A 23,148-nucleotide genomic window follows, 5' to 3' on the forward strand; every position below is an offset into this window, starting at 1 on the left:
ATCCAAGCAGCTAAGTTCCCCTGTATCCCATTCCTCCTGACCTTCTGAATGAGCCTTCCATGGGGAACCTTATCAAATGCCTTACTGAAGTCCATATACACCACATCCACAGCTTGACCCTCATCAACCTTACTAGTCACATCCTCAAAAAACTCAATAAGGTTTGTAAGGCATGACCTACCCCAGTTGTAGTTTCACTAATGCCTTGTATATTTGCAGCAACATTTCCCTACTTTCATCTTCTAGCCTTTTTGTAATAAATGTCAAAATTCCATTTGCCTTCCTTATTACTTGTAGCCTACAAAGATATTTGAGGACAAGTAACTAAATGCTCACCATTTCGTTTTCCCCTGAGGTACTTTCCAGCCCCGCAGTTTCAAGGTTGTACTCAATAAGTTCAGAAACAGATCACATTATGACTGTTCTCCATTTTCCTTATATTCCCATGTTAGCCCCCAGCCCAACCACACTGCCTTGTCTTGTTTACTTCACTCTCAGTAGAGAGAACTCATTCCGTCCCTTTCACAACTTTATTTACATTCATTAAGCATCTATTTTTCTTTCTCCACCAGTAAAATCTCCATTGTTTTTTGTACTTGGTCTCTACCTCTGTCCAAGTATTAAAAAACATGTCCAACAGATCTCAGTTCTGAAGAAAAACCATAACAGACTGGAAACACCTGCTGCCAAATCTGGTGAGTTTCTCCAATATTGTTAGTGTTTGTTTCAGACTTCCAGCATGTGTTGCATTTTGTCTTTAGCCAGATATTAATATGGTCAATGAGGTTCTGTATCTTAAAGAAGATAAGTGAGAGAGAGATACACGGACAGGTGAGGGAGAGATTCTCAGAATTTAGGATCCCACGCAGCACAGCCACCAATTATGGAGTGGGGAGAATTGAACATTGAACAAGAAGACAGAACGGGAGAAATATAGAGATCTCAGATCAAGAAATAATTTTCAATATATGTGTAGAAGAGTTTGAAAAGTTATATTCGTATAACTGTTCAGAAATGTAATGCAAAATTTTTAAGCAGTTACTTGGAAGAGACTATCCATTATGCAGACCTTAATCTCTGCCAAACTAAATCAAATTCTTCTAAATCGCAGAGTAGCCACTTTGCACCCCAAGGGTTCCATGTAGGTTCAAAGTGACTGAACGAGAAACCCAATCCAGAATTTATATCTGACAAAGATGTCAAAGTACTTTCGGTTGGCATTATAAAACAAAAATACTTCTATCTCAAAAAATATTTAAAATTAAGATTTTTATTGGTGCAGACTGTTACAGAAAACATGGGAACAGAAAAACACCAAAGGCTCGCAGGTAGCAGCAATGTCAATTTACAAATGGCCAATTGTGAGCTGACTGTGGAAAACCTCCAAGAAGGTTCCAGTGGCAGACCCAAATAGAGGACAAAGCTCTGCAAGTCTCTGAAGGACATTGTGCAGAGCCTCATCAAGTAACCAAAAGGCTTCTTTCCACCTATCTTCTCCTCCATACATCTTCGATCTGCCTCCCTCTCTCTCCCAATTTATTTCAGAGCCCTCTCCCCCTCCCACATTTCTGATGAAGGGTCTCGGCCTGAAACGCCAGCTTTTGTGCTCCTAAGATGCTGCTTGGCCTGCTGTGTTCATCCAGCTCTACACTTTGCTATCTCGGATTCTCCAGCATCTGCAGTTCCTATTATCTCTTATACAATTTTGGCCTCTTTCCACCTTCTCCAACATTGTAATGCAGACATCAGTTAGTGGCAGGTGACTGCTGAGGAGTGGGCACTGTCAACATCAAGATGAAGTCCCTGTCCTGTGGTGGTAGCGCCCATCACAGCTGGTGAGGCTGCCATCCATGCAATGATTTAGGCCTTCCGATAGGGCCTGCAGGGTGTCTGGAACATGTGTGATATCTTCAATATGTAAGGCTTAGAAAGGGTGGATGCTGGGAAGTTGTTTCCGTTAGGTGGGGAGACTAGGACCTGTGGGTACAGCCTGAAAATTAGTGGGGGTAAATTTAAAACTGAAATGAGACGACATTTCTTCAACCAGAGAGTGGTGGGCTTGCGGAATTCATTGCCATGGAGTGCAGTGGAGGCCAGGACATTTGATGCCTTCAAGGCAGAGATCAACAAATTCTTGATCTCACAAGGAATCAAGGGCAATGGGGAAGAGTGCAGGGAAGTGGAGTTGAAATGCCCATCAGCCATGGTATAAATGGCAGAGTGGACTTGATGGGCCGAATGGCCTTACTTCCATTCCTATGTCTTATGGCCTTATGGTCTCAATATCTGGCAGATGCAGAGACAGCCCGTCAGAAAGGCTGTGGCTCAAATAGGGAAGATTAGAGGCTAAACTGCAAGCCAACACGGCATCGAGACTGTGAATTATTTGGGAAAGGAGACAAGAATTGATCCCAACAACACCTCACCTAGTAGCTATCCATCTGGCACACAGCACAAAGCAAAGCATTATACATGGGCTGGAGATCCTTTGTTACATTTTTACAGAATCTGGGTGTACACACCTGCAGTTTTCAAACATTGAAGTCCATGGGTTTAGAGAGCCAACTTATTCAGGACACAAAGGAATGCCCTCTCCACAAAGTCACTGGCAAAACATAAATCAACCCCCAGGTTATGCAGCTTTTGATGCTGAGCTGGTAGTATCAACAGACGTGCCTATACGAAGTGAGCTGCCTCATTTACGGACACTGGGTCACAAACCTTAGATTTGATTTCAAAAATAGTCCTGAAGGATTGACTGACCACACTTTGTTGTTCTCCCAGTGCTTATTAGTAAGGAACTTGCGACTTGAACATGAGACTTACCTCCTCCCAAGTCAACAACTGGTCAAAATTGGAATGAAAACCAAAAGTATATAAACATCTGAAGATTAATGAGAGGTTACAATTTCAGATGTACATCTGAATGCTTTGGGTACATGAGCTGGGAATGTTTTGAAGAGGTATTTAATGGCCTCATTCCATGCAAGTGTGTTTCAGTTGTATTTCTTATAACAGCAATGGCAGACAGTTCTAGCTCTTTTATAGAATCACAGAATTGTTAAGGTGCAGAAAGATGCCATTTGGCATATTGTGCCTGCATCAACTCTATTACCTACTGGCATTCTCCTGCCCTTTCCCATATCTCTTCACACAAATTCTATCTAATACACTTTTAAATGTCTCAATTAAATCTGACTTTAGCATACTTCCAGGCACTGTATTCCATTCCATAGTTATGTGATAAAGCATTTTCTTAAACACTTGCTTTGTTTGCACCTCACTTTAAGTCCTTCTCTCTTATTCTTGTTCCTTTCATGAGTTCATGTTGTTCATGATCTTGTAAACCGGTACCAAATCTCCTCTTAGTTTTCTTCTCTCCAAGGAGAACAGTCCCAAATCTTTCAATCAATCCTCGACTTAAGTTTCTCATTCCTGAAACCATTCTTGTAAATCACTTCCACACTCTCTTCAATGCGTTCAGATCGTTTCTACAAGGTGGTACCCACAACTGCACACAATATTTCAGCTGAGGCCGAGCCTGTATCTTGTACAAATTCAACACCATCTCCTTGCTTTTGCACTCTACGTCCTTATCAAAGCTGAGAACATTGCATGCTTTATTAACTGCTTTCTCCATCTTCCTGCCACCTTTGATGATCTATGCACATATACACCCAGGTCCCCCTGTTCCTGCACTCCCTTTTAGAATTTTACATCTGTTTTACATTGCCTTTCAACTTTCTTCCTAGCAAAGCGCATCATCTCACATTCCTCTGCATGGAATGTCATTTGCCAGCTGTCTGCCCTCAGCAATCTCTCAACAAGAGTTCCACACTTTCCCCCTCACAGTTCATAATTCATTCTAGTTTAGTGTCATCTGTGAACTTGGAAATTGTCCCCTGCACACCAAGATCTAGGTCATTAACATAGATCAGGAAAAATAAAAAGAAACTCCTTTCCATTAAATAATAACCAGGTGGTCAACATAACTGACTCACATTTCACCAGGCAGACATCACTAGCAGTAATCAGTTCAACAGGTGCAGTTCTGAACTTGAAAGTTGTAATGGCGATGAAAAGGCTTCAGCTACATATTGAATAAATATCTTTAACATGCTGCAGCTTCTAAAATCTAAGCCCATGCCTCCAGCAACTTCTTGCTTGACCTTCTCCATGGTGCAGGGATGGAGCAGGAGGGAGGGTTTTGGATTCTTGGATAATTGGGGCTCTTTCTGGGGTAGGTGGGACCTCTACAAGCAGGATGGTCTTCATCTGAACTAGAGGAGTACTGATATCCTGGGGGGGAAATTTGCTAAGGCTATTCGGGTGGATTTAAACTAATTCAGCAGGGGGATGGGCACCAAAATTGTAGTTCGACTATAGAAAAGGTTGAGAGTAGGGTGGTCCGAAATAAAGTTTCAGGGAAGCAAGATGGCACCGGCAAGCAAGAAGTTGGTTTGAAGTGTGTCTACTTCAGTGCCAGGAGCGTCCGGAATAAGGTGGGTGAACTTGCAGCATGGGTTAGTACCCGGGACTTTGATGTTGTGGCCATTACGGAGACATGGATAGAGCAGGGACAGGAATGGTTGTTGCAGGTTCCGGGATTTAGATGTTTCAGTAAGAATAGAGAAGATGGTGAAAGGGGCGGAGGTGTGGCATTGTTGGTCAAGGACAGTATTACAGTTGCAGAAAGGATGTTTGGGGACTCGTCAACTGAGGTAGTATGCGCTGAGGTTAGAAACAGGAAAGTAGAGGTCACCCTGTTGGGAGTTTTCTACAGGCCTCCGAATAGTTCCAGAGATGTAGAGGAAAGGATAGCAAAGATGATTCTCGATAGGAGTGAGACAGACAGGGTAGTTGTCATGGGGGACTTCAACTTTCCAAATATTGACTGGGAACACTATAGTTCAATTACTATAGATGGGTCAGTTTTTGTCCAGTGTGTGCAGGAGGGCTTCCTGACACAGTATGTAGATAGGCCAACAAGGGGCGAAGCCACATTAGATTTGGTACTGGGTAATGAGCCCGGCCAGGTGTTAGATTTGGAAGTAGGTGAGCACTTTGGTGATAGCGATCACAATTCTATTATGTTTACTTTAGTGATGGAAAGGGATAGGTGTACACCACTGGGCAAGAGTTATAGCTGGGGGAAAGGCAATTACGATGAGATTAGGCAAGATTTAGGGAACATTGGATGGGGAAGGAAACTGCAGGGGATGGGCACATTAGAAATGTGGAGTCTATTCAAGGAAAAGCTCCTGTGTGCCCTAGATAAGGATGTACCTGTCAGGCAGGGAGGAAGTGGTAGAGCGCAGGAGCCGTGGTTTACGAAGGAGGTGGAATCTCTGGTCAAGAGGAAGAAGAAGGCTTATGTTAGGATGAGATGTGAAGGCTCAGTTAGGGCACTTGAGGGCTATGAGGTAGCCAGGAAAGACCTAAAGAGAGATCTCAGAAGAGCCAGGAGGAGACATGAGAAGTTGTTGGTGGATAGGATCAGGGTAAACCCTAAGGCTTTCTATAGGCATTTAAGGAATAAAACAATGACAAAAGTAAGATTAGGCCCACTCAAGGATAGTAGTGGGAAGGTGTGTGTGGACTCAGATGGGATAGGGGAAGCGCTACATGAATATTTTTCGACAGTATTCAATCTAGAAAACGACAATGTTGTCGAGGAGAATACTGAGATACAGGCTACTAGACTAGGTGGGATTGAGGTTCACAAGGAAGAGGTATTAGAAATCCTACAGAGGGTGAAGATAGATAAGTCCCCTGGGCCGGATGGGATTTATCCTAGGATCCTCTGGGAAGCCAGGGAGGAGATTGCCCAGCCTTTGGCATTGATCTTTAACTCGTCATTGTCTACAGGAATAGTGCCAGATGACTGGAGGATGGCAAATGTGGTTCTCCTGTTCAAGAAGGGGAGTAGAGACAACCCTGCTAATTATAGACCAGTGAGCCTTACCTCAGTTGTTTGTAAAGTGTTGGAAAAGGTTATAAGGGATAGGATTAAAATCATCTAGAAAAGAAAAAATTGATTAGGGATAGTCAGCACGGTTTTGTGAAGGGAAGGTCGTGCCTCACAAACCTTATTGAGTTCTTTGAGAAGGTGACCAAACAGGTAGATGAGAGTAAACCGGTTGATGTGGTATACATGGATTTCAGCAAGGCGCTCGATAAGGTTCCCCACAATAGGCTATTGTATAAAATGCGGAGGAATGGAATTGTGGGAGATATAGCAGTTTGGATCGGAAATTGGCTTGCTGAAAGAAGACAGAGGGTGGCAGTTGATGGGAAATGTTCATCCTGGAGACCAGTTACTAGTGGTGTACCGCAAGGGTTGGTGTTGCGTCCACTGCTGTTTGTCATTTTTATAAATGACCTGGATGAGGGCGTAGAAGGATGGGTTAGTAAATTTGCAGACGACACTAAGGTCGGTGGAGTTGTGGATAGTGACGAAGGATGCTGTAGGTTGCAGAGAGACATAGATAAGCTGCAGAGCTGGGCTGAGAGGTGGCAAATGGAGTTTAATGCAGACAAGCGTGAGGTGATGCACTTTGGTAGGAGTAACCAGAAGGCAAAGTACAGGGCTAATGATAAGATTCTTAGTAGTGTAGATGAGCAGAGAGATCTCGGTGTCCTTGTACACAGATCCTTGAAAGTTGCCACCCAGGTTGACAGGGCAGTTAAGAAGGCATACAGTGTTTTAGCTTTTATTAATAGAGGGATCGAGTTCCGGAACCAAGAGGTAATGCTGCAGCTGTACAAATCTCTGGTGCGGCCGCACTTAGAGTATTGTGTACAGTTCTGGTCACCGCATTATAAGAAGGATGTGGAAGCTTTGGAAAGTGTGTAGAGGAGATTTACTAGGATGTTGCCTGGTATGGAGGGTAGGTCTTACGAGGAAAGGCTGAGGGACGTGAGGCTGTTTTCATTAGAGAGAAGAAGGTTGAGAGGTGACTTAATTGAAACATATAAAATAATCAGAGGGTTAGATAGGGTAGATAGGGAGAGCCTTTTTCCTAGGATGGTGACGGCAAGCACGAGGGGGCATAGCTTTAAATTGAGGAGTGAAAGATATAGAACAGATGTCAGAGGTAATTTCTTTACTCAGACAGTAGTAAGGGAATGGAACGCTTTGCCTGCAACGGTAGTAGATTCGCCAACTTTAGGTACCTTTAAGTCGTCATTGGATAAGCATATGGATGTACATGGAATAGTGTAGGTTAGATGGGCTTCAGATCGGTATGACAGGTTGGCACAACGTCGAGGGCCGAAGGGCCTGTACTGTGCTGTAATGTTCTATGTAAACTTTCCTCTCTTCCGTTGAAGTGAAACGACCCCTTATCAATTCACAAATTACACTCTTTCTGAATTGTATGCTTTGTTGATATTTTTCTAACCAACCTGTTCAAACTTGTCATGCCATTTTTCTGTATCAGATAGGGCTTAGACCCCCCGTTTCCTAGCACAGAGGTAGGTCCATTAATTATCCTTCTATTGCATCCTGCTTCACTTATTAGCAGCTTCTAGAATGGTTGTCCTGGTCATCCTCCTCCCACACCTGTTACCCAGGGGAGAGGGGCTGCAGTAGCTTGGTTTTATCCTTATCTACTGAATATACTGGTTCTGATTAAAGGTCACTGACCTATTATGTGCTTACTGCACTCTCAGTTTATATTTCAGATCTCCGGCATCCACAAGTATTTTCCTTTCTCATTATTTTCACCTGTTATTGCTGGTTATCCTAAGGATCAATCCATGGCCACCACCTATTTCTCATCCAAGTGATGCATCTTGGCAACAGTGTCTGATTGCGGAGCACTAGAGTCCACTTTAAAGCTGAAAACGCCCAGCCTTACAAGACCATAAGACAATGGAGCACAAGTAGGCCATTTTGGCCATCAAGTCTGTTCTGCCTCAATGGCTGATCTGATAACCCTCAAATCCACTTTTTTGCCTTTTCCTCATAACCCCTGATTCCTTTACTGATTAAAATCCATCCCAATCTTCAATAAATTTAATGACTCACTCCCTACATCTTCTGAGGAATAAAAATTCTATCAATTTGCTACACTCTGAGAGAAGAAATTCCTCCTGTCTTGAGTGTGCAACCACTTATTCTGGTCCTCAAGGACTGTTTTTGATCAATTGCCAAAAAATCGCTTTTTCTGTTTGATTCTGTGTCTGTGAAGTGCCTTAAGGATGTTTTACTGCAAATGAGAGGTACTAAGTAAGTGGCAACCGGTTGGTAAGCTGACATGTAACGTTTCCTTTGGACAATCCTGATGACTCACAAAACTGAATTGAAAAGAAAATGGATGCTAAATGAAAGAATGAGATGGAATGAATGAACAGTTTGCTCCAAAGGGTGGACTATTAACAAGTTGGAAGTAAGAGAAGGAGGGATTTGGAAAGCGAATATTGGAATGTGAGGCCTTGATAATTGGTGGGCTGGTCAAAGTTGGGGTAAGGGTTTCTGCTTAATGTTGCCAGTGTTCGTGACTTGTTTTAAAATAATTCACAGACACGGGCATCACTGACTGTGCTAGCATTTATCGTCCATCCATAACTGCCTAAAGGCATTTAAGTGTTAGCCATATTACTGAGGGTCTGGAGTCACACATAGACCAGCAGTTTCTTTCCATAAAGAGGAAAGACTTTTCCCTACTAATGGTTTCATGGTCATTATTAGCAACTTAATTCCAAGGTTTTGCTTATTCTAATTCAACGTTCACTCTGGTGGGATTCCAACCTGGGTCTCCAGAATATTACCCATGTTTCCGGATCAATAGTTCAACCTCCACTCGGCAGGTCTGTCTTGGCAAAGCAGCAAGTTGGTCTTTTTGAATTGGTTTTGATTGGCATTAGATGTGAAAATATGTTTGATATCCACATCAATACTGTGGACAGACAGTAACTCAAATATCCTTTTAATGTTCACATCCATTTCCAAACTACTGAAACTCCCTGTCTAACAATACTCTACACCATATGGACTGCAGCAGTCAGGCCTACAGTGTTACAAGAATGCAGCTTGAGAAGTGGGAATGTAGTACCAATGTCACTGGGCTAGTTATGCAGAATCCTAAGTTAATGTTTTATTGATGTGGATTCAAATTCTGCTGTAGCAGAAGAGGAAATTTTAATCCAATAAAAAAATTCTAGAACTAGAGGTCATGGTTTGAGAATGAGGGCCTGAGTGCTCACGAGAGATATTAGGAAGCACTTCTACAAGCAAAGTGTAGTAGATTTTTGGAACTGACTTCCACAAATAGCAGTGATTTTAGATCAGTTGTTAATTTTAAATCTTCGATACATAATACCTTTGCTTCACAAAAAAATTAAGCGATATGGGCCAAAGGCAGGTAGATGGAGTTAGGCCATAGATCAACAATGATCTAATTAAATGGTGGAACAGGTTTGAGGGGCTGAGTGACCTATTCCTGTCCCCACGTTCCTATTACCACCTTCCATTGGGCAACAAGGGATGAGCAATAAATGCTGGCCCGGTCAGTGATGCCCACATTCCATGAATTCATAAATTTAAAACAAGGACTGTCTGGTGTCAAAATTAGGAAGCTGTTTGCAATTTGAGAGAACGAATTGGAGTGAGCGTCATGCAAGGTCCATTCAGTTCACCATGACTAAGCTCAAATAAGAGAGTTTGTCTAAGACTCTACACAGATTTTTAGGGTCACTGGTGACAGCTCCTTTATCACCATCTACTTCCAAGCACTGTCAGTCATTTCTGAAGATGGGTCACTGGATTTGAAACGTTAACTTTGTTTTCCCTTCGCAGATACTGCCAGAGATAGAAGTATTCCCGGGAAAATAACCAACAATCTGTAACAACTGAAAAAGCTGGGAAAACTCAGTAGGTCTGGCAATATCTGTGGAGATAGAAACAGTGCTAATGTTTCAAGGTTGGAATGACTTCTTCAGAACTTCTGGACTCAAAGTTAATGCTTGTTTCTCTCTCCACAGGTATGCCAAAGCTCTGGAGTTTCCTCAGTATTTGCCATTTTTGTTTCAGTTTGTCAGCATATTCTCCCTTGTATGGCATTAATCTCGTCTCCAAATAATGAGCACTCCATGACAGAACATTTCAACTCTTTCTACACTCCACTCCCTATCCACATCCCAAGATCTCCCTGCCCATGCTTGTCTCATTCTCTTGTTGATGATCTATTATCTTCTTTGTGGATAATCAAGGGCACAAAACAACACCCATACTTACTATGCAGGCACTAACAATCAAAGCTTTCCTGAAAATAATTATTCACTTTGATTTGAACAAAGTGAAACTGTAATATTAAACTCAAATGCACCCCAAAGACAAGTGTTTACTTGTTCATGAGATATTTTGCATCTGTGAAACAACTGGCAATATCTTGAAGCATAGTCAATCTAAATAAATAACTCTTTCATGAATATTCATTACAACCCAATGGTTTTCAGGCCTGGACTGTCACACAGTAAGTTTGACTTCAGAAGAATTGCATCCTCTATTAGAGAGTGACTGCTTCCTTATGAAAACACAACACCTGCCCACAGGGACCAACTGGCAACAGTGCCAACTTATTGAAGCAGATTCAAACCTCATTCTAAAGACCATTGATCAAAAACAAAAGAACAGGACTTAGACTCACTATGTGGTGAGCTCATTGTGTGCCAAACATGGTCCCATGCATGAAATATATCCTAATACTGTGGGTTAATGTGAATCTCAAATATACTTGCCGACAGAGCATGACTATAAGTTAAGAAAAGATACCAGTGAATAATGCGTACCACTACGTATGAGTATTAATAGAGATTAATATAATTCACTTTGTCAAATGGATTAAAAATTGTCTCTCCTGCTGTAAATATCTTTATATATCAAATTTAATCGATATTTTTTATTTGAGAAGTGAATGAATCACATTCATTTTTCTTGCTTTGACAGATATTTCTTCACCAATCTTCACCTGTAAGCTGTTGGAAGGGATAATAAAGTGTGAAGCTGGATGAACACAGCAGGACAAGCAGCATCTCAGGAGCACAAAAGCTGATGTTTCGGGCCTAGACCCTTCATCAGAGAGGGGGATGGGGTGAGGGTTCTGGAACTGGGTTTTAAGAAGACAGACAGAGGGTGACACCCAGCTTTGGAAAATAGGTAATTGAGGTCTCTGAAGATGATGGAATGAGAAGACACGGAATCACTTGAATATGAGAAGTTTATATTCTATAAACAGGGGTTTACACAGCTGTAATGTTAGCAGTAAATATATGAAACCTGGGGCCAATCAACAGGGGAGGAGCCATCTACAGAATGGAAGAATCTTGGAGGGTCCTGTAGTCTGGAAGGTGTTCATAAAGTTCTGGGGCCTTGAGCTTAAGCCTGGGAGTGTTCAGCAACGCTGAGCTCTTATACATAACAAATATCATGCTGAAAGTTCAAGAAACAGTTCAAGATTGAGTAAATCTTGAAAATAGAAAACAAAACCTGAGGCCATAGACAATTGTGTCAGTAACTGGTTTTCAATGAATAGTGGTTAAGTAATTTCTGTTTATCTATCTCCAATTACTCTGTGGAAAATGTTGGTGAGCTTCCTTCTTAAACTGCTGTATTGGTGATCATTCAGTGTCGCTGGGTCAAAATTCTGGAACTACCTCCCTAATAGCATTGTGGGTGCCCCTATTTCACATGAACTGCCGTGGTTCAAGAAGGCAGCTCACTCTGAACTTCATAAAAGCAACCAGCAATAAGCAGTAAAGCCCATATTACTGAATGAATTAAAAATAAAACTCAGGGGAGTTAACATTAACAAGCTTAGTTAAACATTACACAGCATACTGGAGAAGGTAGGGGAGACCTGATCTGAGACTCGACAAATGGGTCTTGGCTCCTACTCCTTCTATCATCATCATGACATAGCTCCATAAAAACATGCTCAATAGCTGCTTATTTAGTAAATACAGAGTTAACTGTTGGGGCTGTTGTGATGCTGTAGTAGTGTCCTAAGTTCTGAGCCAGGAGACCCATGTTCATGTCTCACCTACTCCAGCGGTATGCGAATAGATCTCTTGCACTGGTTGATAAGGAAGATACCTACAGTTAATCCTTTAATCCACACCTAACATACAGATTCATTATAATTGTTAAATTGCACAATAATATATGTTACTATATATAGTTACATTTAAAATGTGAGGGATTCAGTGCTGGAAAATTGACCATGTCTCTATATGTTTGGTAACAGATTGTCTCAGAGAGCTTTCTTGTCATTGGGACTGGGTATCTACCAAGAATGATGCAGAATTATGAATTATAAGTTATACTGCATGCTCTGTATTGATGTGTGGTTAAAGTAAACTGAATTCAGACAGAAATGAAAGCAAAATTATTGAGGAATAATGGCGTCAGACAGAACTGTTTCATTAGCTCTCTGCTTACATTGGTAAGATGGCACATTAATTTTAGAAGATCAGCAGGTTACATAGGGGTCTTTTAAATTTTGTCCAGCATGAATATCAGTTTTATGAAAGTTGTGTGCAGATGATTCAATGAAAAGCTGTCTTCTGTAAATAATCTTGCATCTCTTGTCAAAATGTGGTCACAGTGATTCAGAATCATGTGATAAATTGGGTAGTAAGAAGTCAAAAATTACTGGGCACCATGTGGAAACTGGATATCTGACTGAGAACACAATTTGTAATCATCAGCAGAACTTCAGTTCTAAATCAGTCCAGTAATTCTAGTCCATTATTCATTGCAAACTAATCAACGGTTTTATCTTTATGTAGACTGCCTTTCTTAATAAATGACTATTCAAAATTGCAATGATTTTTATACTACATCGCTTAGGTATAGTCACAATACTGGATAATAATTATTATAAACATATAGAAAAAGATGGCAGATACATTGTAATCACGGAGGCAGTAGTACTGAATCATACCTGCTCGTTTGTCAACAAGCTTTCCGCAGATTAATTGAATCAGAATCGTCACCCAAAGGAAGGCAATCCACAATGCCACGTACTTCATTTCTCCATCAATTCATGTGAGCAATAATCAGAAAATCTGCAGAGAACTCGAAAAATCAATTTTGAACAGATATATACAAGGTTTACACACACACACATTCATCAATATAAGGATACAGATGCACACAGAAGAATGTACACACAAAAGATAGTCACTACTTGCAAAAGTAAAGACACATATTCCCACTCACGCAAACAAACATACGTACTCAGCCACACACTTATGCTCATATAGACAGAAACACACACACACACACACACACACACACACATACACACACACACACACACACACTCAAATTATGCTGCTGAAAATAGAAGACATCTAAACAGCCATGGAGTCAGGTTCAAAGACTGCAAGAGCTTTTTCAACCGGAATATCTTCATTTTTCAATTGTTTATACAACCTTCACTCCCCACAATCCCTTATTAACCTTAATCACTGTGTTCGTGTGTGTTTGATGGTGCATCTTATGATCTTTCCCAGGGTTACCAAGTAACAAAATTCTCCTTTTGTCCACTGGAAAAGAACGTTGCATTGGCTTAATTTTGATATTATAATTGAAGTGTGAGAGCTATAGTTAAAAAAAAGAGTTTAAAATCTTTGTAGTGGCCAACCCAGGACACCATACAGGAGGTTCTTGAGTAGATCGGTAGCTCAGGTTGTGGGTGACGTGGTTGGTTTGCTTGCCAAGCTGGTTTGTTAGTTCGCAGATGTTTCATCACCCTGCTGGGTGACATCATCAGTGAAGCCCCCGATGATGCACTGTTGTGTTTTCTTGTCTGGTTTTTAAACTCTGGGGTGTGTTGGGTTTGATTACCTCATTTCCAGTTGTTCTTTGCAGTGGAGTATAGGGTCTCATTCTATGTGTTTGTTGATGACCTTCTTGATGGAGAACCCCGTGCTTGTCTCGTGTTTGGCCTGTCCTAGGATCCTGGTGTTGTCCTAGTTGACCATGTGAATGGAGATGAGTGGATATTGGTTGTGTATTTTTGTTGCTAGTTGACGTTCATGTACCCTTGTGGCCAATTAGCTCCACTGATGATGTTATCCATCAGGGTAATGAAACATCTGCAAACTAATGAACCAGCTCGGTCAGCAAACTAACCACATTTGTAAAGAATGAGCTAATTCCCTCTCCTTATCTGGTTCTATCAAGAAATATACATATATAGAGACAAACCAAAACCACTTTCTGCAGTATAATAAAATGTGAGGCTGGATGAACACAGCAGGCCAAGCAGCATCTCAGGAGCACAAAAGCTGACGTTTCGGGCCTAGACCCTTCATCAGAGAGGGGGATGGGGGGAGGGAACTGGAATAAATAGGGAGAGAGGGGGAGGCGGACCGAAGATGGAGAGTAAAGAAGATAGGTGGAGAGGGTGTAGGTGGGGAGGTAGGGAGGGGATAGGTCAGTCCAGGGAAGACGGACAGGTCAAGGAGGTGGGATGAGGTTAGTAGGTAGCTGGGGGTGCGGCTTGGGGTGGGAGGAAGGGATGGGTGAGAGGAAGAACCGGTTAGGGAGGCAGAGACAGGTTGGACTGGTTTTGGGATGCAGTGGGTGGGGGGGAAGAGCTGGGCTGGTTGTGTGGTGCAGTGGGGGGAAGGGATGAACTGGGCTGGTTTAGGGATGCAGTGGGGGAAGGGGAGATTTTGAAACTGGTGAAGTCCACATTGATACCATATGGCTGCAGGGTTCCCAGGCGGAATATGAGTTGCTGTTCCTGCAACCTTCGGGTGGCATCATTGTGGCAGTGCAGGAGGCCCATGATGGACATGTCATCAAGAGAATGGGAGGGGGAGTGGAAATGGTTTGCGACTGGGAGGTGCAGTTGTTTGTTGCGAACTGAGCGGAGGTGTTCTGCAAAGCGGTCCCCAAGCCTCCGCTTGGTTTCCCCAATGTAGAGAAAGCCGCACCGGGTACAGTGGATGCAGTATACCACATTGGCAGATGTGCAGGTGAACCTCTGCTTAATGTGGAATGTCATCTTGGGGCCTGGGATGGGGGTGAGGGAGGAGGTGTGGGGACAAGTGTAGCATTTCCTGCGGTTGCAGGGGAAGGTGCCGGGTGTGGTGGGGTTGGAGGGCAGTGTGGAGCGAACAAGGGAGTCACGGAGAGAGTGGTCTCTCCGGAAAGCAGACAGGGGTGGGGATGGAAAAATGTCTTGGGTGGTGGGGTCGGATTGTAAATGGCGGAAGTGTCGGAGGATAATGCGTTGTATCCGGAGGTTGGTAGGGTGGTGTGTGAGAACGAGGGGGATCCTCTTGGGGCGGTTGTGGCGGGGGCGGGGTGTGAGGGATGTGTCGCGGGAAATGCGGGACATCCCGCACATCCCAGATGTCCAAGTTCTTTAAGGACCGCAACTTCCCCCCCACAGTGATTGAGAACGCCCTTGACCGCGTCTCCCGCATTTCCCGCGACACATCCCTCACACCCCGCCCCCGCCACAACCGCCCCAAGAGGATCCCCCTCGTTCTCACACACCACCCTACCAACCTCCGGATACAACGCATTATCCTCCGACACTTCCGCCATTTACAATCCGACCCCACCACCCAAGACATTTTTCCATCCCCACCCCTGTCTGCTTTCCGGAGAGACCACTCTCTCCGTGACTCCCTTGTTCGCTCCACACTGCCCTCCAACCCCACCACACCCGGCACCTTCCCCTGCAACCGCAGGAAATGCTACACTTGTCCCCACACCTCCTCCCTCACCCCCATCCCAGGCCCCAAGATGACATTCCACATTAAGCAGAGGTTCACCTGCACATCTGCCAATGTGGTATACTGCATCCACTGTACCCGGTGCGGCTTTCTCTACATTGGGGAAACCAAGCGGAGGCTTGGGGACCGCTTTGCAGAACACCTCCGCTCAGTTCGCAACAAACAACTGCACCTCCCAGTCGCAAACCATTTCCACTCCCCCTCCCATTCTCTTGATGACATGTCCATCATGGGCCTCCTGCACTGCCACAATGATGCCACCCGAAGGTTGCAGGAACAGCAACTCATATTCCGCCTGGGAACCCTGCAGCCATATGGTATCAATGTGGACTTCACCAGTTTCAAAATCTCCCCTTCCCCCACTGCATCCCTAAACCAGCCCAGTTCATCCCCTCCCCCCACTGCACCACACAACCAGCCCAGCTCTTCCCCCCCACCCACTGCATCCCAAAACCAGTCCAACCTGTCTCTGCCTCCCTAACCGGTTCTTCCTCTCACCCATCCCTTCCTCCCACCCCAAGCCGCACCCCCAGCTACCTACTAACCTCATCCCACCTCCTTGACCTGTCCGTCTTCCCTGGACTGACCTATCCCCTCCCTACCTCCCCACCTACACCCTCTCCACCTATCTTCTTTACTCTCCATCTTCGGTCCGCCTCCCCCTCTCTCCCTATTTATTCCAGTTCCCTCCCCCCATCCCCCTCTCTGATGAAGGGTCTAGGCCCGAAACGTCAGCTTTTGTGCTCCTGAGATGCTGCTTGGCCTGCTGTGTTCATCCAGCCTCACATTTTATTATCTTGGAATCTCCAGCATCTGCAGTTCCCATTATCTCTGATACCACTTTCTGCAGTGCTGGGATTCAAATAGTGGGTTCAGTCATTCACAAGGTGTTGAACAAAACATTCTTAACCATGTATTGTTAATATGTAAATACATTGTGAAAGTAGCATTACCAAATGATAAGCAAATAGCTGCAAAAGAACCCTGAATACAGATCTGTTAGTAATGTTTCTTGTGGGGTCAATCTATATGACTGGTACAATACAAACAGAATGACTGATTTTTATTACAAGGCGTCATCAACTCCAATCTTCTGTTTGTAACCTTTGAGTTGCACCACCCAAGCAAACCACTATGCGACAAATAGTGCAGTCGCTCCAGACACGGATGTGGAGAGATGCTGACCAAAACATCAGTCACTTGATTACGATACTAAGGGGCAAACAGGCTTTTGCTTCAAGTAACTATTTGTTTTGTGCCAGACCATCAATGAGATAAAATCTGAAAACAGTATGTCAGAGCTCTAAGACAGATTGTAAAGCCTCACAAAACTCTGAGCTTTCTGTTACAAAACAAAAAGAATCAGTGTACCAAGATTTTGAATTAATTCCCTGGGTAATGACGTTATGTAGTTAAATATAAACATAAAAATAGAATGGGATTTTGTACTGAGCAATATGCAAATAATTTGCCACTGTTTAACCACAGCCAGATGTAAATAGTTTAATAACATCTTCCTGACTCTGAAAGACAGATCAGTGAGATATTCCAACATTGGAGCTCAGCAGAAACCTTTCCACACTTTGGTAGACAGGAAATAATTCCCAGATTTCTGACTTGAGAGAAATAACATCTTCACTGTTCTAAAGCTGACTTTAATTGGGGTTGGTGTTCAGTATACAGATTTGGGATGGGAAAGATGAAATTATTTTTGTAAAATTGCTGGCTTAAGGCAGCTACATTTTCTGAAATTTTGAATAAAAACAAAACAATGAGGCATGAATGGCTTGAAAGCAGATTTATTATCTGCAAGACCTATTCAACACAGATCAGAGGTTCTAGTTCCTTTGGAACAAATCGGCAGAGAATCAATACTGTCACTGCAATAAAAGCTGATTGGAATTAATTTAAAATCTTGTGTTAATATCCACTCAGTCAATCAAGGCAAACAATGGTTAAACATTGGTTGGAGTTTATTGTAAATGAAAAAAACAATTGGAACGTAGCAGTGATATACCTGGTATACTGATACTTGTACTGATACTGATACTGATGGGCACTTTACCTCTGTTTAGAAAGTATTATTAAGTTTACATTGAGGTGCATGGGTTGGATTACATGTGGGAAAAGAGGGTTTCTAGTTTGTTTTAATGTTGGATCACTGCTTATGGAAAAAAATGGTTTTTTATACTTGTAACCGAAGAGCAATTAATGGGTGATTTTACAGTATCCTGTGGAATCATAACATTACCAGTTACCTTTCCAGTGGGCAAATCGCAGATTTGCAATCCTGTTCACATCAATTGGAATTCTCAATGTCAACCTGCCACAGACTGTCAGAGAAATGCAGGACAAAGAGATGAGATCAATATACTCTTAAATAAAAATGATGATTTATTGCAAAGTCATGAGAAATGTGTTCTCTCCCAACCAACAGCTCTCATCTTCACTGCATCCGGCTTCCAGCTCTATAATTAAAGATAGCTTGCGGTGATGCATCGTTTATATTTACAGTGTTTTCAAAGCCATTTTAGGTCTACAAGTCTAATAACCCTTCAACACAGTCATGAGGTTGAAAGGTCAACTTGACACCAGCCAAGTGTACTCCTTGGGTCCAATATTGCTGAAGAAACAAAAGTGTTTTACTGAATTAGATCACTAGGTAGTCAGTGAGAAATCATGGAGGAGTTGGGGAGGGGTGAGTAGTGAGGCTTCAGTGACTTGCTGGAAGGCTGGCTAGTGACAAGGACATCACTATTAATTATTGCAACTGAGACTGTATCCCTTTGGCATGAGTAAACCTTACAACCCCACTCTTAGCACAAACTCCCAGTGCAGTATTAACAGATCAACCTGCTGAACTCCTCTAGCACATCCAGGGTAACTAACTGTCTAGTATTTTAAAGGATTGTCCCTTATTTTGACTGTCTTTGTGGCATCTCTTTGTCCTGCATTTCTCTGACAGTCTGTGGCAGGTTGACATTGAGAATTCCAATTGATGTGAACAGGATTGCAAATCTGCGATTTGCCCACTGGAAAGGTAACTGGTAATGTTATGATTCCACAGGATACTGTAAAATCACCCATTAATTGCTCTTCGGTTACAAGTATAAAAAACCATTTTTTTCCATAAGCAGTGATCCAACATTAAAACAAACTAGAAACCCTCTTTTCAAACATGTAATCCAACCCATGCACCTCAATGTAAACTTAATAATACTTTCTAAACAGAGGTAAAGTGCCCATGTAAACTGGCAGTGGAGTATCAGTATACCAGGTATATCAATATTTCCCCAGCATACTTATATAACCTGGCATACCAACATACCCAGTTCTATTAATATACTACAGGCTCTTGCTGCAGTTGCACCATGCTTGGGTGAGGCCCTGGAGTATTGTATGCATGCAGTTTTGCTCTCATTATCTGAGGATGGATGGTCTGGCCATGGAGCAAATACAACAAAGGTTTACTAGACTGATTTCTGGGATGGCAAGACTGATGTTCTGGATAAATTAGAACCATTCTCAATGGAGTTTAGAGTAAAAGGTGAGGTAATGTCACCATAGATCCAGAGGACAATAGGGCTCCTCTCTTGTTTGAGACTAAGCAGGCTTTCATGGCAACCTCAGCTCATATGGGAATTGAACCAATGATGTTGGCTTCACTCTGCATCTCAAAGGTTTCAGCCAAGTGAGATGAGGAGAACTTTCTTCTCCTAGGCAGTGGTAATTTGTGAATTCTCTGTCACATAAAGAGATTGCAACCAAACCATTGAATGTTTTCAATAATTAATTAGACTAAATGTTCAAAGGGTTTGGGGAGAAAGCAAGAACAGGGTACTGGGTTGCATGGTCTGCCGTGATCATACTGAATGACAGAAAAGCACAAATGAGCTGAATGACCTACTCTTTGTCCTATTTCCTGTGTTTTGACAGCAGTCAGAATGCTATGGAATAATAATTTAACGTGTCATGTTAATTCAAAAATAAGCAACATTAGGATGTTTAGGATCAAGAAGTAATTTAATCTCTTAGGTCAATTCTGCCATCCACGGGGATCTTGACTTACCTGTGGCCTAGTGATATATTCACCTTTATGTCCCGAATCCATTCATGCTTTTGCTTATGAAAATCTCTTTTTCTCAGAATTACCAATTGACCCAACATCAATTGTCATTGGTGGACAGTACTAAACTTCTGCTAGCCTTGCCTTGAAGTGTCTCCAAGCTGTTCTTGAAATACTTGTCTTTAGCATTTAGGCTATTTTCCACAGTTCTGGCATGAAAAGCATTTGCCCACCTACCCCAGCGGTTCCTTTGATCAAATTAACTCTTGGATCTCCAGAGCATACAACACTATTTTGTGTAAGTTCTCCTTCTAAATTAACTCCTGAAATCCAGAAAGGATTCTGTTAAATCTATGTTGCACTCCTATCAAGACTAATATATTCTTCCTAAGGTGTGGTATCAGAAAAATTTAAATCTGTGATCCAACTGTGGTAGAAACACTTCTTGCAACCTGACAATTAATGTCTTGTATTCTCATCCTGGAGACCAATGGATCTCAAACTATGATAGTGGAGCTTTTCCAGAGGGTCTGGGAAATTTCAATTTGCAGGCAGGTGTACAAATGGTTTGACTATCTCCCACAGGAAGCAGTGCTCACGGACAAACACTGGAAGCAGGGGGAGAAGTGATACCTGTGATAATGGGAACTGCAGATACTGGAGAATCCAAGATAATAAAATGTGAGGCTGGATGAACACAGCAGAGAGCTCTCAGATGAAGGGTCTAGGCCCGAAACGTCAGCTTTTGTGCTCCTGAGATGCTGCTGGGCCTGCTGTGTTCATCCAGCCTCACATTTTATTATCTTGAAAAAGTGATACCTGTTGCCTTGAAAAGTTTATTAAGATACAATTGATATGAATTACAAGCATCACATATCATTATAATTTAGATTTAGAAGTATTTCTCTATTTGAAAAGAGGTCTTTTGACAAACAAAATTAAGATTCACTTTCCCAAATACAAAAGCCTGCATTTCATTAGCGCTCTGGATATATATGTGTGTACCTGTTAACAACATTTTAATAAGCTATGGAAATGACCTTCTAAGACTCCTTGGACCTCTGCTGTTTCTTGCGTATTTCTGCACTTTCTAGCTCTGAAGTAACTGGCCTCACATTTGCTTACACTGAAATCCACTTGCCCCATTTTTGCTGATTCACCAAATTGCTTTGTAACTTTACATTTCTGTCTTCATTGCTTCAAGGGCTGCCTATTTTATGTTATCGGCAAACTTGGGTTTGTGGCTGTCTATACTAATCTTCAAGCCACTATTAAATACGGCGAATAACTGAGACCCCATCAGAGATCCTGATGGAACAGCACTAGCCACATCATGTTGAGAACAATGCTCTGTCTCCTATCACTCATCCACTTTTTTTTTAAACAAGGTCAATAAAACTTAATTCCATGAGCTATACTTTATTTAAACAGTTTATAGTGAAGGATTTTATCACAAACCCTTGGAAGCAAAAATAAAAATAAAATTCTTAGACATTTTCTGTCCACTACTTTAATGAGCTCATCTACTAAATTAGGTCGGATTCATCAGACAATATCTGTACTTTATAAATTTATGCTGGTGGTCTCGATTAGTTGAAGATTTTCAAAATGTTCGCCCTATATTTAATTAAAATCTTAAGTAATTTTTCAGCAACAGAAGTTATGTTAACTGGTGTAGAATTCCCTAGCTTTCCTGTCTCACCTTTCTGAAAAAGCAGAGCAATCTGTACAATTTTCCAAATTAAAACCAGAAGTTCTTCAACAGAACGTACTTTGGAATAATGTAGTTATAACATCGGATACTTCCACTTCCTTTAAAACCGGTATCAATTATCACAGCATACCAATAGATGCCCGTGTACCAATATAGCCCAGTATACCAGCAAATGGTATACCACTTTAGCTTAGTGTAACAGTATGCCTTGGAAAACCAATTATATTTTACGCTGGTATTTCCTGGTCTGCCAGTACACCTTGGAGTAACAGTGAAGCTGGGCGTACCCAATGTGGGAACATACCCGAGTGGGTCAATAAGACCACACCAGTCAGTGAGCAAAAGACAGACCAAAAGGCTAAATGCTCAGCGGGATACAGAGAACTGGACGAATGACTTGCTTTCCTGCCGCAGTATTCACTCATTCTCAAACACATCGCCCGTAGAACCCTCTGCCTTCCAGCTTAAACTTACCCTTCCTTGCTCTCCAATTCCTATTGACAGACGATCGATTAAAGGAACCGACTTCTGCTCGTGTCCTCTTCCACGCTCGCCCACAGCACTCAATTCCCTTCACACTCCATCCGCCATGCCTTCATTTTTACACTCACTCTAATACGTGTCTGTAATTTATGATTTCCACTTGTACCTCGTTCAATTAGTCTCTGTTCCTTTTAACCCCACTATCCCGCTCCAGATGTTAGTGCTCGAAATCATAAGGGAAAGTCACACCGGACTGCAATTTTAAACTGTTTCTCTCTCTACAGATGTTGCCGCACCTGCTGAGTCTCCAGTACTTTCTCAAACTTCAAATCTCCGATATCCGCAATACTTTGCTTTCATTTAAATAATTTATTTGCAGTCATAAATCATCTATTTGCAGTCTACAGTTTTGCTTTCTGTCTCCTGGCTCAGCCAATCTGTTGGAAGATTTCTTAATTAAACATTTTAAAAATATAATCCCGGCAATAAAGGCCACTAGGTGTAAACGGGGAAGGTGCGGTGGGTGCTCAGAACATGAGATCCTTAGACGGACAACCACATCGCGGGGGGAAGCAGCGACTGCCAAAGTTTGCACGCAATACTCGCCCAACACCCAATTCATACATGGTGCCACTTTTAAAGTAAAGACATCATCCTTCCTATTCAGACTCACTCACCCTGGTGCTTATCCACTTTGTATAAACTGGCTAAAGTCCATCTCAAGAGGAGAACTGGAGATGCCAAAACTGTAATTTTTTATAGCCACTCACGAAGTATCAGCTTATGATGATGACTTTCGTGCGAGCCAAAGCTAGTGAATGAGCGACAAAATGAAATTTCAGGATTTAGTAACCGCGTGAAAGAATCACCGCTTGCTAAATAAAATTGGACACTGATAACTTCTCAATGAAATCAAGCTCACAGATTCTCGTGGACTTGAATTACAGAACTTGTCTCCTGTTCTAATACTCCATCTGCAGGGCACCGCAAAGCTTCAAACTACTACTGGGTAGAGCCACAATCTCTACCTCAATACAAAACGAGTTTCCGAAAAAGGGAAAGTCCAACTTCAGGACAGGTGCCAGTTCGCTTCAATAGACGAACTCTTCACGAAAATAAGGTT

At 42.3% G+C, this 23,148-nt stretch overlaps 1 protein-coding gene across 1 annotated transcript in view; it reads right to left on the minus strand.

Moving 5' to 3' along the window:
* LOC125452853 (collagen alpha-1(XXII) chain-like) overlaps positions 1 to 22,305 on the minus strand; it is a 444,116-nt gene extending 421,811 nt beyond the window's left edge. The window contains exons 1-2 of the mRNA XM_059645502.1: positions 22,017 to 22,305; positions 12,948 to 13,071 (exon numbers count right to left, since the gene is read on the minus strand). Coding sequence (XP_059501485.1) covers positions 12,948 to 13,035 — 88 coding nt within the window. The 5' untranslated portion in view covers positions 13,036 to 13,071; positions 22,017 to 22,305. The remainder of the gene's footprint in view (positions 1 to 12,947; positions 13,072 to 22,016) is intronic.
* Between the last annotated feature and the right edge of the window lie 843 nt (positions 22,306 to 23,148).

This window comes from Stegostoma tigrinum, chromosome 4 (genome assembly GCF_030684315.1).
Source record: "Stegostoma tigrinum isolate sSteTig4 chromosome 4, sSteTig4.hap1, whole genome shotgun sequence".
Taxonomy (NCBI): domain Eukaryota; kingdom Metazoa; phylum Chordata; class Chondrichthyes; order Orectolobiformes; family Stegostomatidae; genus Stegostoma; species Stegostoma tigrinum.